This window comes from Chrysemys picta, chromosome 9 (assembly GCF_011386835.1).
Source record: "Chrysemys picta bellii isolate R12L10 chromosome 9, ASM1138683v2, whole genome shotgun sequence".
Classification (NCBI taxonomy): Eukaryota; Metazoa; Chordata; order Testudines; family Emydidae; genus Chrysemys; species Chrysemys picta.
Window position 1 is genome coordinate 47,015,003 of NC_088799.1, and position 16,818 is coordinate 47,031,820.

At 39.1% G+C, this 16,818-nt stretch overlaps 1 protein-coding gene across 7 annotated transcripts in view; it reads right to left on the reverse strand.

The window, feature by feature from the left end:
• UGGT1 (UDP-glucose glycoprotein glucosyltransferase 1) overlaps positions 1-16,818 on the reverse strand; it is an 86,918-nt gene that overhangs the window by 42,226 nt on the left and 27,874 nt on the right. For all 7 annotated transcript variants that reach the window (XM_042853521.2, XM_065556080.1, XM_008165823.4 and 4 more), the window contains exons 11-20: positions 16,141-16,201; positions 12,362-12,453; positions 10,965-11,115; positions 7,946-8,065; positions 6,934-7,019; positions 6,351-6,486; positions 5,209-5,340; positions 2,328-2,492; positions 1,996-2,116; positions 1,075-1,173 (exon numbers count right to left, since the gene is read on the reverse strand). In XM_042853521.2, coding sequence (XP_042709455.2) covers positions 1,075-1,173; positions 1,996-2,116; positions 2,328-2,492; positions 5,209-5,340; positions 6,351-6,486; positions 6,934-7,019; positions 7,946-8,065; positions 10,965-11,115; positions 12,362-12,453; positions 16,141-16,201 — 1,163 coding nt within the window. The remainder of the gene's footprint in view (positions 1-1,074; positions 1,174-1,995; positions 2,117-2,327; positions 2,493-5,208; positions 5,341-6,350; positions 6,487-6,933; positions 7,020-7,945; positions 8,066-10,964; positions 11,116-12,361; positions 12,454-16,140; positions 16,202-16,818) is intronic.

The window sequence follows — 16,818 nt, forward strand, 5'->3', positions numbered from 1 at the left end:
GTGAAGGCATGGCCAGACAGCTCTGCACACTGCCTCTGCCTGCAGGCACCTCCCCTGTAACTCCCATTGGCCATGGTTCCCGGCCAATGGGAGCTGTGGACCGGCACTCGGGGCAGAGGCAGCATGCAGAGCTGCCTGGCCATGCCTCCATCTAGGAGCTGAGGGAGGGGGATGTCGCCACTTCTGGGGAGCCCCCCGAGGTAAGCGCCACCCAAAGCCCTCACCCCATCCTGTGTCCCAACCTCCTCCCCCCTCCCACATCCAAACTCCTGATGCTGCAGGGGGGGAAGGGGAGAAGAAGGTGTGGTGGCCCAAGACTGCCCCAGCAGCAGCTGGTGTGTCTGGCCAAGGGGCTGCCTGAACTGCTCAGGTGGCCCCCGGGCCAGGTGCACCAGCCACTGCAGAAGTCACAGAGGTCACAAAGTCACTGAATCCATGACTTCCGTGACAAACTTGCAGCCTTAATCATAGAAGGTTACAGGTAGTTCCAGAGGGACAGGAGAGGAAGACCCTGGGAAAAAGGAGGACAAGTAGTTCTATATATTTGAGAAGGATGTTAGTGACTGATTCTCTTTGCCAAAGAGCTCAGTTACTACGGTGGCAAGGTCATACAAGAACCTAGAGAAACTAATGGACTCTAATAGAATCCACCAACTCAGTGCCTAATCTTCTCTGAATCTGCTCTCTGCCTTACTACTCCCACTTCATCTTTTATGGTCTCTTGGCTTTGCACCTACTGTGCTGCTACCGATGCCTGACAGTCTCCCATTTCCTGCCAAGCATCAACCTCTTCCTGCCTTCAGACCAGTTCTTACAAAAGGCTTTCCTTTGATGTCCTCCTCACCAGTTTTCTCCTTATTCTTCCTTCCCTGAAAAGATCCTCTCTTCAAATAAGCTTGCTTTTCTGCCCTCAAGTGCTTGCAGTCTGTTTGTAAAGGTCTAAGTAGAATGTGTTATTAAAATTTACATCGTTGTACTGCCCCAGAGGTCCCAATCAGGATCAAGACTTAGTTGTATTAGGAGCTACACAAACACAGAAGTTAATTTCAGTTTATATTTTATCATGATTATTACCTTTCTTTGTTAAGTAGGTCATACTATTGGCTACAGCAGCTGTTTTATCTTTGGAATTCAAGACAGTAAATCTAGCATAATCATCCACAAAAAAGTTATCTGCAGGAAAAAGATAAAATATTATAGGTGCAGAAACCGACGATACCATTAGAAGAAATAAATCAATAACATTCACTGATATTTAAGCCACACATTACCCGAATATCTTGACGCTGTTTTTGCATTTGATTTCTGCTGTTTATGGCTAATATATCAATGAATGTTACTGTTACAAGGCATATCAAAACCAACATATTCTCACAATGCAAAGTTCAACTGAAATCAGTAGTGCAAGGTCCCATTCAATTCAACTGCATCTCTGTGTAAAGAAATATGTATTTAAAATCCAATGCGTTACTGCTCTCCAAACCATTCAAGTAAGATCACACATGTGCATCTGTAACTGTATTATTATTCTACATAGTCTTTCTGCATGGAATATAACTTCTTAATATTTTAACCATGCAAAGTTTCACTGAAATCTGTACTATAGCAAATCCTAAGTATTTCATCAATTTCTGTTCAAGTGGGGTTTAGGGATAGAGCAGCACTGACTGATGTGTCTCACATAGTACATTGTATTAGTCTTGGCTTTTGCTAGTGCTGTTAATGTCTCAGTTTCATGAGTCACTAAATTCTTCTAAAAAAGGTAGAAAGAAAAAAATAGAAAATGCGTAATTACTATGAAAAATCTGACACAGATATAAATGTTTATGCTGTTACTGGGCACAGCCTGACTCTCTTAGCACCAAATGGGCTGGAATCTCTCCTCTTATACTATTGAGAATACATTTTGACACTGTGCGTTCCACTAGGAAATTCCAATTCTTGTAAATAAATATTTATACAGATTGGGTTTATTGAGTTGAAAGTGTCCCTTACTCGTGGCAGTTAGATCCAAGTACTCTCTGTCAGACATCAAGATCCTTGAGTTGATTCTTGGAACAACATTAGGCTGGTTCATGATATATTCAACCACATCTTGATCACTGGATAATTCACCCTGAAGGAAAGAAGGAAGAAAAGTTGCTGCATAAGCTACTGTTTGTACAAACACATTTTTATTAAATTGCTTGAAAACAAAGTAATCACGTGAATTAAGGTGGCTGGTGATCTTGCTTATAAGATTTTTTTTTTTTTAAGGCACTTGCTTGACTTCAGCTTTCAGAAAGCTAGGTCTTCTCTTGAAATCCCAGTTTAGAAACATCACATACCAAGTACACAGCTCTCTGGAAGAGGCTGGTGGTTTCCAGGATTTTTTGCATTGTTATGGTTTCTAGGTCATCAGGATCCAGCTGCTCTTTTTGAAAAGGCATTCCATTAAACAGCACAATAGGTAGAGGTCCCACACCTGTCTGCTCATAGTACCCTCTGCCTTCCTGATATAAAAGGAAAGAACGAACATAAGTACATTATTTCATTACTGCATAGAAGAATTATGGCCTTCACTGTAACATACTCTAACTCTGCTGAAATCTATTCTGAACATTCTCCCAAATAGGGTAACATAAGCTTTACTACGATATTCAATACAGAAAACATAAGTTTATAATACCTCTTATATAGAAGACTCCATTATCTAGCAGTCACAAGTTCAAAACAAAAAAAAATTAAGAGTACTTCTTTATATTATGAAATAATAAAACAACTTGACAACCACTTGTTCCATTAAACCAGTATGAGGAATTTATGAAAAGGCATAATTTTAAAAGCTACATATAAATGGTTACGTATCTGCATTTGAGCCAAAAATCTCATATAGAATTAATAACAAGAAGAGAACGCACATTATGAAGTCCAAGTATAAATCAGTTCAACAATAATGGCACATATGACATAAAGCAAAGCCTTTTTAAAACACTGTTCTTCGCAATTCTATGAAAACACATTAGCGGGTATTTATTGTTACGACAACAAGTCTCTCCATTGCATGTATCCATCTTATGGTCCATTTTTATTATATTCAGTAATCTAAAAACTAATTCAGTACTGTGACCTTAGAACCTCTCAATGCCAACTGGCAAGGGGGTTCCAAGAATATCCTGATCCTGATATGTACATTCTGGTTCACAAATGAATATCACGTGCGGTCTTAAACGAAAGCCGGAGTCATGCTGGGCATTAATATTATTGTGAAATGTATGTATAGATACTATGTAAGGAGCTATGCGTATACATTGAAAATATGTGCCTAAAGTCTGTATCAAGGCAGAGATGACAAACAGGTTTTTTGCTAGAAATATGGGGGTGGTATAGTCACCTCTCTGTCAACATGTAAATTAAGCATTGTAAGACAACACAATAGAAGCCCAATTTACATACAAGTCAATGGGGGGGGGATGTGAAATCAACAGGGGGGCAACACAGTGGACAATAAGCTAGAAGGGGTTACCCTGACACTGGGTTACAGACAAACTTTGGGGAATATAAGGTGAAAGCAAGGAAGACATGCCATTATCCTGCACCTATGAAGTAATCAGAAGTGGGATTACATTCATTAAAGCAGGATCATAACCTGCCCTGGCTGAAATGTTGTGAAGGACATTTGGGGTGAGATAATCTTCTTTAGACAGAAGGTTAACCTGTTAAAGTTAATCTCTAGAAATCACATTCTGATTTTATTTTATATGTAACCCTTTTGTTTCCATTATCCTTTCTCTGGTATCCTGAACCTTTGATGATTGATGAAACGTATGTGATTTTCACTATAAATATATCTCAATGCTGGGCTGAATCATTCAAGTTGGTGTGTACACTGTTCCATTAAGGACAGCAGACCCAGTATTACTGTGAATGTCCAGTGGATAAGAGGCTAGACACTTCAGGGGAATAGTTCTAAAGGGCTTGGGGATTGGGATGCACCTACTGTTAGCCTGCAAGGCAAAGTAAGGGCATAGAGGAGATTGTTTGGGTGGCTAACAGGCTGGTGGTGTTAGGGGGTTGACACCCAGTTAGGCATAAGCAAGCGTCCCTCTTACTGGAGCAAAGTGAGTAACAAGATGACACTCAGGCTTGGGTACTCTGAGAACTGTCACGAGCTGTCACTGTCACTCCCCCAAAATAGGATCTTCCCTATGCAATAACCTCAGCATTGCCAGATAGAGCAGATATTTACAAAAAACATCTTAGTGTTTCATCCCTTTATAACAGGCTGATCAAGGTTAAAAGTTAGGACATTATATCCTTTGAGCAGAAGATCTCGCAACTTTTAAGATTTGGCAACAATCTCTAGTATCAGGTAAAACCACTTGTAATGATCCCTTCAGTATTTTCTCTCTCTCTCTCTCTCTCTCTCTCTCAACAAACCTTTCAGGGACTAACACTTTTGTACATAAAAGGGCTTTGTTTGAACATCCAAGTCCAGTAATTAAGTATCTTATGGGGGGGGGGGTCAATGGGTCAGGAGCACCTAGCCAAAAGGGATACAAAAGCAGCCCAGTTTCATGCCCTAGCCTGATTTAGCATCATCTCTGCACTCAAGTTTCAGACAGCAACTTGGTAGGGCCTTCCTTTCCTTTCCCATCTTTCCCCCCCCCTCCCCCCCAATGCTTCCACTTTAAGCTTCAGAACTTTCAAAGCACCATTCCAACCTGCCAAAAGAGGCATCCCAAATATGGAGATTAGCTGATACCATATACTTGTTTTAGGGCCATCTTTCCAGCATGCAGCATGAATTACTTGGGGTAAGCCATCAGAGCATGTTATAGGATGGGATAGGGGAAGAAAGCTACCCACATTCCAGAATATGGGTTGAAGCAGCCTCCATGGTCCCAGTGTTCCCTGTCTGGGTAGAGGAAGAAAGCCTAAAGGATCTACATATCAGCAGAGCCTCTCATTCTCACCCCAATTTCCAGTGACTGCACACAGCGAGGAGGCCCCACCAGACCTGGGTTCCTCAGCGTGCCAGGTTCCTCCTCAAATCTTGCCCCTCTACAGTGAAATACCACCAGTTTGATTGCCGAAGGGCTCTCTGCCTCAGCACAAGGAGGGGTGGGATTTGCCTTGTCAATATACTGGCTGAAATAATATTCCGTAATTGGTATATTAAACAGTGAAGTACCAGGATAACAATACTTTATTTCACAAAATTCTTACCTTCCTGTTTTGATCATAAACAGAATCAATCCCCAGAATGCTGTTCACTTCTACATAAGGATACTGCTTCTCGAGAACGCTAACCACATGTTCAACCTGCAGCTGATCTCCAGTTTTTACTTTGTTATATATCTGAGGAGGGGATGCAAATGCAGATTTATAGCCATGACTGATTTTTCCCTCTCTTTCCCAAACATAACATAGCAGCTACATTCCAACTTCTAATATAGAACATTTATGGCAACTTAGTTATTATGTGTGATAATAGACTATATACAAATACAAGCCAAATGATAAACATTGCTAGTCTTGAAAATTAGCCTGCTATGCCTCCGTATAAGAGTTCTTATGCTCAGAAGACTATTGCTGTATTCTCTAACCTCGATGTTGGCCAGAATGGCAAACATTTCTTGTGATTCAAATGTTTTCAGAAAGATATGCAGCAAAGCAAATCTCAAATTAAACAAATCAAAAGGGCCGCATGTTTTTCTGCAGAATAGTCCCAGGATTTTTGCTTACAACCATGATCTAGGAGGCTGACATTCCCCTTGTAAATTAGGAAACATCTTTGTTTCACTTTTTTTAACATTCTAGATATTATTTCTTTGATTTGCAACTAATCATTAGTATATCAAAACAAATCGGAGGAAGAACAAAGCAAAGTTTTCAAACCACTAGCAATTTAACTGAATTAAAAAATTGTGCATCTTGTAACCATTTTAAGTTAACATGATTGCACACCGTAAGCTGCAAATGAAAATGAGTTTGCTTTTCTCATCCTAGTACCCATCACAAAATTATCTGGCAGGATTGGCAGTCTCTACTAAAGACAAGCCCAGAACTACAATAGTAAGTGACATAGCAGGTTAGGACCGAGATGCGTGGGCAGAACTAGGGAATGGGAGGTAAGGTGACACACAAAACTTGCACAGTGCTGTCAATTCTATTTGATCCTTGTTTTCATTATCAAAAATTTTACCAACAAAATTTTGAAAGAGAAAAAGTGTTTGAAGTGCACTTCATCAGATACTAGAGATTCAGAGTTGCAGAAGTAATATAGATTTCTCTTATTATTATCCTATTAACACCCAGACAGTCTCTCTCATACATCAGATATTAAACATGCATTTACGAACACTTACAGATATAACAGTCTGGAAGGCATAATTATTATCCACTTCTTGCGCAACATAATTAAATGCTCTAAGAAGGGCAACCCCAGCATCTTGTAGCCCATCAACGTCTTCTGAGTCATTAACCACAAAGACCAGACCAATCCTGTAAAGAAAACAATCCCAAAGAACATGAGCCTGTTATGCAAATAAAATCTTAGTGAAGATTTTATTAGCATAACAAATAATGCAGAATAGCCAATGATTATAAAGATCTTAAACAAGGGTTCTTGCTAGGTATGTTAATAAGCAGACTTGAATAACTCTGGATCAGGGTCTCTACAAAACATTCCCTAGGGTTCACCCACTCAAATCCCTTCATGTCTTTGAGGCTTTGAGTCAATCATGTTTTGATCATTTTGCCCTCCTTTTTCCTACAGTATCTTGCTTTCTCCATTTTCTTTTGTTCTGTTGGAGGGATTGGCTTTCCTGGGCCACTTTTAACTGTTGAAAATTTATACAACATCCCACGTGACTAATGATGAACACTTTGTAATAATCATGAAAGCCACAAAAGCTAAACTAATGCCCTCCCATAAAAATGTAGCATTACCTCAATGGGATGTGGTTGCTGAAGAACATCTCCGCCACGTTAAGCAATTCTGCTGTACTCTCATGGGAAGGATCCACTATAAGAACCTTTGGGAAATTACAAAATAAAGGTTTTTACATGAGTTTGTTCCATTAAAAGGCCAAAACAGTGGTTCATGGTTAAGAGGACAGGTTTATTCATGTTTCACTGCAGAGGTATTATTATCGACATTTTACCCACTGTGGCACAAACAGACTAAGGGCTTGTCTACACTGGCAATTAACAGCGCTGCAACTTTCTGGCTCAGACGTGTGAAAAAACACCCCCCTGAGTGCAGCAAGTTGCAGCACTGTTAAGTGCAGTGTAAACAGTGCCCAGCACTGGGAGCTACGCCCCTCGTTGAGGTGGGTTTTTTTAGAGCGCTGTGCCACGACCACACAAGGCACGTTAAAGCGCTGCCGCGGCAGCACTTCAACATTGCCAGTGCAGACTAGCCCTAAGTGATTTCCCTAGGGTCACAAAGGAAGCTTATGGTAGGGTGGGGAATTGAACATGATTTTCCTGAGTGCCAGCCCAGTGTCATCCTGCAAGGTGTTCCAGATGAGTTTAACCTTTTACATGTGGCAAAGTGATATTCCAATGACAAGTTCAAGAAACTTCATTAGCCATCATCAAATATTAGCAGGTCATGAATCTGGCATTCACACAACTTCACACTCACCCCATCAATAGAAAAGCATTGTTACATTAATTAATAGATTTTCAGATCAGAAGGGATCATTAGGATCATTTAGTCTGACCTCATGCATAATATACGCACTAGAATTTCACCCAGTGATTCTTGCATCTAACCCATAATTTTTGGCTGAGTTTGAGCTTATCTCTTAGAAAAACACCCAGCCTCAGTTTAAAATGTTTAAGTGATTTCACCATCACTGAGAATTCACCACACTTGTATGAAAGTAGTTCCAGTGCTTAAATTTCCCTCACTATTAAAAATGTGCATCTTATTTCTATTCAGGTTATTACTTACAAAGTTGTGGAAGTTTTTTCTGATTTGTCTGATTACTCCAGGAAAGGTGGGGCGCAGCAGTTCCTGCACGCTGGAAGGCCAGGAATTGTACCTGCTGTCAACTTCAAGGTTGTTGATCCACTAAGAAAAAATAAATAATTGCTTGTTAAACTAATATAATCTGCAATTAGTTAAAGTGAGATGTTTGAAATAATATAAAACAAGCATTGCATTTAAGCATTCTAGTTTAATAAAACACCAATTGAATTTGATCTGTTAGAAGTTACATTATGAATCTGTTTTCCTCTCTGATGCCATGTCTTCTACCATGCACAATTTCAGATTTTCACTCCTCTTAGCACTTCCATTTTTCCCTCTACAATGATGCAAGGCCCCCTCCCAAAGACATGACAATGGGATGAACACAAATGTGAAAGAAAAAGCAATAAAAGTCAAGCCTGAGGGAAAGTAACAGCAGAGAAGTGTTAGATGTTTTTGATCTTTTAAAAGAAAGTTATCTATAGTTAATATTGCTCCATAGCGCTGCACAAAGCTATGAACAGCATTTAGTATTTTAATGCTTTCTGATTCTAAAGACTACCTAATCAAAGGCCAGAAAGTCCTTACTACATGATGGTGTGTAACTAATTTCTCAGGTATTAAAATGAGGCTGTATCAACCCTGTGATTTTTGGGAGGTGGGTTTTTGGACGATCCATTTCTCATCACATCACTGTGATGCACAATCTATTTTTTGTGGCTTGGTTAGTCTCCCGTTTAAGTTCCTGCAACAAAAATCTTACTAAACATCCAGTGCCTCTAATATTTCCCTTCACTTGTTTCTTATGCCTCTGTACAGTAACAGGAGCACCATCTTAGGAGTTATACAGCATCTTAGCTGGCCAGTCTCTGATACAACGTTCATAGCTGGCCAGTCTCCCTCTACCAAATTTATATTTTCTTAGACAATCCAGTAACGTGAAGAAGCTAAGCACAGTATTCTCAAAGGAATTCCAAACATTGTTTGTTTCCAAGAAGTTTGCTCTTTTATTGCTGAACATGTTCGAGATGTTACAGATCACAGAGTAATTAAATGCAGTTTAGACCACTTAATTTATTCAGGGGCTTGAAAAGGTTATAGATCTTTACAGCAGTAAACGGAAATTCATGTTAAATCGCAAGGAATCCAACCAGCAATGACACTATCTACCTTATCTGAAGGAGAGGGAAGCTGTCTAAAAACATTCTCATCTAAATTTCTTACAAGAGGTAACCCTCAGAAATGAAATAAAATATTAACATCAGCCTGTTGTCAACAGCAAAAAGAGCCAGGCTCACTATTTCATCATCTCATTTCTGCCCAAGAGTATTTTTTTAAACAATGCAGAGAGCCTGCTTTAGGCCGATCCACATATTCAGCAAAAAAATTTAAAATTACATATTTATACAGGGACAGCCCTGAGGTACAGGTCAGGAAACCCCAAAGTTCTGAGCTAGGAGGCAAGAGTTAAGGGTAGGGATAAAAGGCATCTGGAATCGTAAGACTTCCAGGAAACATCCTAGAACATAAGAGGAGAGGAAATCAGGAACGGCTGCTTGGAGCGAGAGCTGTCCCTTGGGTAGGGCGAATCGGGGTGACCACTCCAGGCCCCGTGCTTCTGAAATACTGTCTTTAAAGATACTGAAGTTCACCTTTTAGATTGAAGAGGTAAGTCTTGGACTCCAACTTTGTCCTTATACGTTAACGTAACTGTATTACAGTATCTTGCTGGTAATCTAGATGCTTTTTCCAAAGTAAAGGATTCTCTTCTATATTGCTTTGCAATGTAACAGGTAAACATTTTTTCCAAAAAACAAAAACAAAAAAAATCATAAAATTTTCCTTTTGCTCCTTTCTCCTAAAGGCCAAGTACACAGAGTGTTCCTAATTTTATTCTCTAATTACTCCATCTAGTTAGAAAGCAATTTATTTTAAATTAGAAGTAGTAGGTGGTTCCATGCTGGATCCAATATCTATTTTGCTTTTTCAATTTTGCACAAGTCCGACTGTTCCAATCTTCTCATGCGCTTGTTTGCTTGTTTTTTTGTCCAGATTCACTAATTAGATTTTTATTCAGTTGAATTTACTGTCCATAGAAATAACAACAAAGTTGGAGAACTGCACATAAAAAGGGGCATTGTATAATTTCTATTTATATCCTCCAACTAAGATGTCAAAGACAGTTCTGCTTTCAACTATGCTGCTGTAGGCAAGTCTGGTCAGAAGCTGGTTATCTTCTCAGTTACATGAGCTGTTTTTCAGGCATGGAAGTATTGCACTGGATTATTTGGGTTTATTTTCCCCCACTTGCTATGCTCTACTGGATACCTTATATTTTGTAGTTACAATTTCTTTCACAAGGCACAGTCATGAAGCCTCTGTCTATAGCTAACCCTGCAACACTTCATCATCTCGTCCTGCCCTATCCCCAGTATTTTATTCAAACCCTTTTTCCACACACACCCCTCTCATTCAAGGGCCTCCATAACCTCACTCCCACCTAATCTCTGCTATTACTTCCTCTCTAATCTCCTCAATCTCCTTCCTCTCCTCATTGCTCCCTTAATCTCATTTTCCCGTCTCAACTACATGTTTTCCTTCATTTTGGGCTCTACAAGTTAAAGAACTGTATACCACTTTTCTGCCCCCACTCTCTCTTCCTTTAAACCCAATTCTTGAACACATGAATCCTTCCCATATTAACTTTCTTACCAATTATGCTTTCTCACCTATCTGCACTCCATTATTAGGTAACACTAGCTGCATACCTACAGTCTGTATCCCAAAGAGTTTACAATCTAGTATATTTTGCCATGTGTTGCCAATTAAATTGTAAATTCTTTGCAGTGCAGACTCTTATTCTGCATTCTAGCTATTCATATAAATATGACACATTGCACTTGTACGATACGCTAAAAAGGTCTATTTGAGTGCAACTAAAAGCCCCAGGCTCAAATAAGATTTTTGCTGGACAGCCTGGCTCATAAGAAAATGTACTCACTGAAATAGCAGGGCTTCTGATATCCACAGCATAGTCTGAATCTGATGGCTGGATGTTTAGCTTTAGAACATTATGCAAGGAAAGGCCCTCAATTCCTAAACTGTGAAGTCCCTCCATAACACGAGCTTCATTGCGCAACACGTCAAACAAGCTAGAAAGAATACAAATCATTCAATATCACACACATATTAAGATACAACTACTGATTTGCTCTAGCCTAAACATTACCAGATTATATTAAGGTACAATCATCATTATAAGAGTCTACAAATATTTACATTAGCATCTCAGTAATTTCAAATTGCCTCAAGAGGATTTTCTCCCAGAAAATTTATTTAAATCCAGTGTTAAATAGCACTAGGAACGTGTGCGCACACAAACTCAGACTGCCCCAATATGGCAGTTTTCAGATGGACATTTTTTCAGGGATTTAACCTTTAAGAACTAATATTTTGCTCTTCTCTTAAAATGAGAGAGAGAGAGAGAGAGAGAGAGAGAGAGAGAGAGAGAGAGTGAGTGTGTGTGTGTGTGTGTGTGTGTGTATATATATAATGACGGATAGCACTGTAGCCCAAAATTGTTTCACAGAACAGGCTAAACCAATGGGCAGCAGTACAGTGATCAGACAGGAAGTGTGAAAAATCGGGACAGGGGCGAGGGGTAGTAGGCGCCTATATAAGATAAAGTCCTAAATATCAGGACTGTCCCTATAAAATCAGGACATCTGGTCACCCTAGGCAGCAGCAGGGAAGGGTTGCCCTTGCGTTGATTAAGATAAATTTTGTCTCCGTAGCTTAGCCTTTCTGCTGAAACTGCCAACAAGGATGTCAATTGTAATGTGGATTTTAGGAAATGAACTGTGACCATAATTTACTAACAAATTAGTAAATTACAGCCATCAGAAGGGAATACTTTGTCACCAATGACCTGCACCAACTTTAAAATACTAGCTAATGGCTGATATAAGAAATAATAAATTAACTAGAAAACTAGTGACTAGGTCTCAACTATATGCAAAAGAAATTTGTGCTCAGAGAAAAATTTGTCTTTTGCTCATGCCCTGGTGTCAAGTATTGCAATATACATAGAATTCAGCTAGAAATCTTGGGAAAATGGAAAAATCTTGGAAAACTTCAGTATATTCTCAGCAGGGTGCACCAGTGATGTCATAACAACTTTAACTCTGTATTTTACTCGTTGAGGGAATAAGTATGACTTACCTTTGTCATTATTGTATTTTAAAAAAATAATAATTTACATTTAGTCTTTCACTCTGCTGAATTTACAAGAAATACACACTTCTCCATAAACAAGCTTAATATCTATATACAAATGCAGTAACACTTTCAAGATTCTAAACCAGAACAGTTTTTTGAAGAAATTATACAAGTTCATACCTAAATATGTCCTGTGTGTCTAGATCAATGTGCAGTCCATTGATGAACAAGGCGGAATCACCAGATTGTAATCCTAATGTTCCTTTGAAGTACTAAAGGAAAGTGTAACAAAGTCATTAGACAAATGCTAAAAACTAAGTAAAAATCAATGTTAAGCGTAAAAAAACTTCCATAGCATTTATTCTGTGGTGTTTCAAATCTATTAATGTCCCTGCATTTATATATTAACTCCAATAAATTCACCATATTAGTTCTCCACAGCAGCCTTTGTGTGACTTTGAATACAGCATACATGGTTTAAGTTAAAACAATCAACTACATATAGCTTGGAGGAGAAATAGTTATGGGAGAACATGACAGCCACTTACAAGTATTTGATAGGTCGGAATGTATTATGTAAAAGGGTAAACAACACTTCCTCATTCACTCCATCATATCCCCACTTAGTTGTCTCCTCTTAAATGAAAGATGTTCTTAATCTCTCCTCATATGGAAGCTGTTCCATACCACTAATCATTTTTGTTGCCCTTTTCTGCCCTTTTTTTCAATTCTAATATATCTTTTTGAGATGGGGCAACCAGAACTGCATATAGTATTCAAGATGTGGGCATACCAGGGATTTATATAGTAGCATGATATTTTCTGTCTTTTTATCTATCCCTTTCCTAAATGATTCCTAACATTGTTTGCTTTTTTGATTGGTGCTGCACATTGAGCTGATGTTTTCAGAGAGCTATCCACAATGATGCCAAGATCTTTCTTGGGTGGTAACAGCTAGTTTAGACCCCATCATTTTGTACGTATAGTTGGACTTATGTATTCCAATGTGCATTACTTTGCATTTATCAACACTGAGTTTCATCTGCCATTTTGTTGCCCAGTCACTCAGTTTTGTGAGATCCCTTTGTAACTCTTTGCAGTCAGCTGTGAACTTTACTATCTTGAGTAAGTTTGTATTGTCTGCAAACTTTGCCACCTCCTTTTCCAGATCATTTATGAATATGTTGAAAAACACTGGCCCCAGTACAGATCCTTGGGGAACCCTGCTATTTGCCTCTTTCCACTGTGAACACTGACCATTTATTCCTACCCTTTGTTTCCTTTTTTTTTTTTAACCATTTCTGATCTATGAGCAGACTTTCCCTCCTATCCCAGGACTGCTTACTTTGCTTAAAAGCCTTTGGTGAGGAACCTTGTGAAAGGCCTTCTGAAAGTCCACGTACACTATATCCACTGGTTCACACTTGTCCATATGCTAGTTGACCCCTTAAAAAATTCTAATGGATTGGTGAGGCATGATTTCCCTTTACAAAAGCTGTGTTGACTCTTCCCCAACATATCACATTCATTTATGTATCTGATAATTCTGTTCTTTACTAAAGTTTCAACTAATTTGCCTGGTACTGAAGTTAGGCTTACCAGGCTATAATTGTTAGAATCACCTCTGGAGACTTTTTTTTTTTTAATTGGTATCTCATTAGCTATCCTCCAGTCACCTGGTACAGAAGCTGATTTAAGTGATGTTACATACCATAATGGGAATTTGCAGAAGGCTTAAGTAAGCTTCCTGGCAGCTCTGTACTGCCAGAGTGGCTAAAAGCAGCTGGAATGTACTGAGTAACTGGGTCTATAAATCTGAGCAGTTGCTGCTCATATTTTAATGCTAGAAATAATACAGGCTTGTACATGGCTCTTCCTATAAACATGGAGCTAGCATGAAATTCAGATCTTGCACAGAAAGATACTATTGCTTTGTTTTTATTTGATTACTGTTTCAAACCTGTATTTTCTACTCTATCTGAACAGTCATAATGGGTACATTTTCAATGTATTGTACAACTCCTGCCACTGTTAATTGGCATGGTTTGCCTAATTCCCAATGCACTGCATCAGAGCCACTTAACTATTATTTTCTTATATCAAACACTGGCACACTGGAGCCTATTTAGAAGTACAGATGACAAAACACATACACAAGACCATATATTGGTATTTGATAAATAGCTATTAAACAATTGGCAAATGAACAAAAACTGCAAACTTCTGTTCAGCCTCAAAATAATTATATCAATAATCAAGCAATCATTTACTGCACTGAGGCCCACAATCTCCTTCTCCACTCGGGCCTGGTCTACACTGGGGGGGTGTCGATGTAAGATACGCAACTTCAGCTACGGGAATACCATAGCTGAAGTCGACTTATCTTATTCTGACTTACCTCCTGTCCTCACGGCGCAGGATTGACGGCTGCGGCTCTCCCATCGACGGGGAGCGGGTTCGGGGATCCATATATCGCGTCTCAACGAGACGCGATATATCGATACCCAATAAATCGATCGCTACCCGCCAATACGGTGGGTAGTCTGAACGTACCCTTGGTAACAAAAGTGGAAGTCAAGAGTTTCACAGGCATAGAAATGCTGTGTAAGAGAAGAGTCAGGCCCTATGTTTAAAGTGCAGTTTTACTGATATAATTTTATAAGTGCTTCTGCATAAATGAGATCAGGAGGTATTTCCCTATCCAGAAATGATGTTCCTAATTGCCAGTTCAACCTGGGGATTTGACAATCAGGCAGAGTCCTTTCTGCCTTTTATATCATTTCCCAACAAAGCTCTATTAAAGGCTCCCTATTTTCTACTCCCTAAACCCTATCTTTCCTAAAGGTCACACTTCCCCAACAACTTAAACATCTTTTGAATATAATCCAGAAATATGCCTAAGCAATTTTTGTGTCTAAACTTCTGATGGCTTGTCTTCAACTGTTCTTTACATCTTGGGAGAAACCCATATGGTTACCAAAACATACAAAGCCAGAAACTCAGCCTCAACTTCCAATCCTGTTTCCTTAAAAAAAAATCTATTAACCAGGATGACTTATTGACTAAGGGCACTGACAAGGGGATACAGAGCTTTCCCCCGCTATCACTTTGGTCAAATCCAATTCAGGTCAATGGTGACTGAAAGCAGTATGTGTGTTCAAGGGTCTAAATGAGTTAATTAGTTATTTGTTTCAGTCCTGTCCCTAGTGGCCAAGCAATCACCACAAAAGTCACTACCAAAATTGACACTTGTTGGCAGTCTTAGTAGAGAAGCTAAGGACTGAACTGGCGTGGAGACCAAGTTACCACTGCTCCCGTGGATGTAATCCCTAGTTTATAGAATAACATTGAGATACTTCACCGGGGCACTGTAGGAAAGTTTGAGTTGCCGCTTGTGCTATATCAGTTCCAGGAATGAAAAGAGCATTTCTTTCTCCAGAGCTGTCAATTCAGCATCTCCATCAAACTTAAATTTATTTTACAAAGACAAACAAGTACAGTTAGAAGATCTCCTGAGTTCAGATTATTGTATTCTTAAATCACACACTTAATATCCTTAATGTACATGAGGATTAAATGACAAGCATCTAACAAGCAGACACTCTTCACCATTGGGAACACCTGTTATGGATCTGTGAAGAAAAGAGCCTGATACCATCATTCCACAATGACATCCCACATTCTTGCGCTCTCTTTATTTTAAGGCATCCTGGCCAATATTTTCATATGTGGGCAAGCAAAGTTAAGCTCCTTCATTCATATTTGAAATGCCAGACACTTTTATTCTGTACTCTAATATAGATTTAGAAACCTATGTTCTCAAGTACAAAAATTTTGGCTTCTACTTTCCAGCACAAAAAAAAAAAAAAAAAAAATGTTGACATTTTTTAAAGGTTATTTCAAAGCTTAAAGCTATGTGAAGTGTACAAATGTACAGAATAATTTTCTATAAGCATTACCTTTTGGTTCTCTTCAATTTCTGTCCTGAGTTCCGAGGAAACAACTGTTTTCGTTATTGCTCTAAGGAAACAAAACATCACATGTGATGGATGCTGCCAGTCCTCTTTCCCACATCCCCCTATATCTGCTGTCTTGAAACCCCACTTTGCATTCTTTGTCTGAAATATATCTGTAAGCTCCTCAGGGCAGGAATCTGGTATTATCTGCAACAGGAAGCACTTAACACATATTTGGGCACCATTAAAATAGTAATAAGAAGATAGGCCAAGTATCAGCTTTCAAAATTTACTCTTCTGTGCAATGCTATCCTGACACCCTACTCCAGGCAGCAACTACCACTTAAAAGACTAAACTTCAACTCTGGAATGTACCAAGCCTTAAATTCAACACATAGTAAAGTGAGCGCTACCACCATTTCTCCACTCCAGCATTTTAAATTTTAATTGGTGAATAGGGACCTTCTCTAGTATAAACTCATTTGTTCACAAGAACAACTTGTAAGAGACAATTAAGGATTATTTTAGCGTAACAACTTTAAGCTTCATAGTGTGGTAATTAAGAGTCAGAACACTGCACACCTGATCCTTGCCAGAAAGCCACAGGTGCTGGAACTAGGGGTGCGGGTGTGGGAGGAGGGTGTGCTGCAGCACCCCCTGGCTTGAAGTAGTTTCCATCAC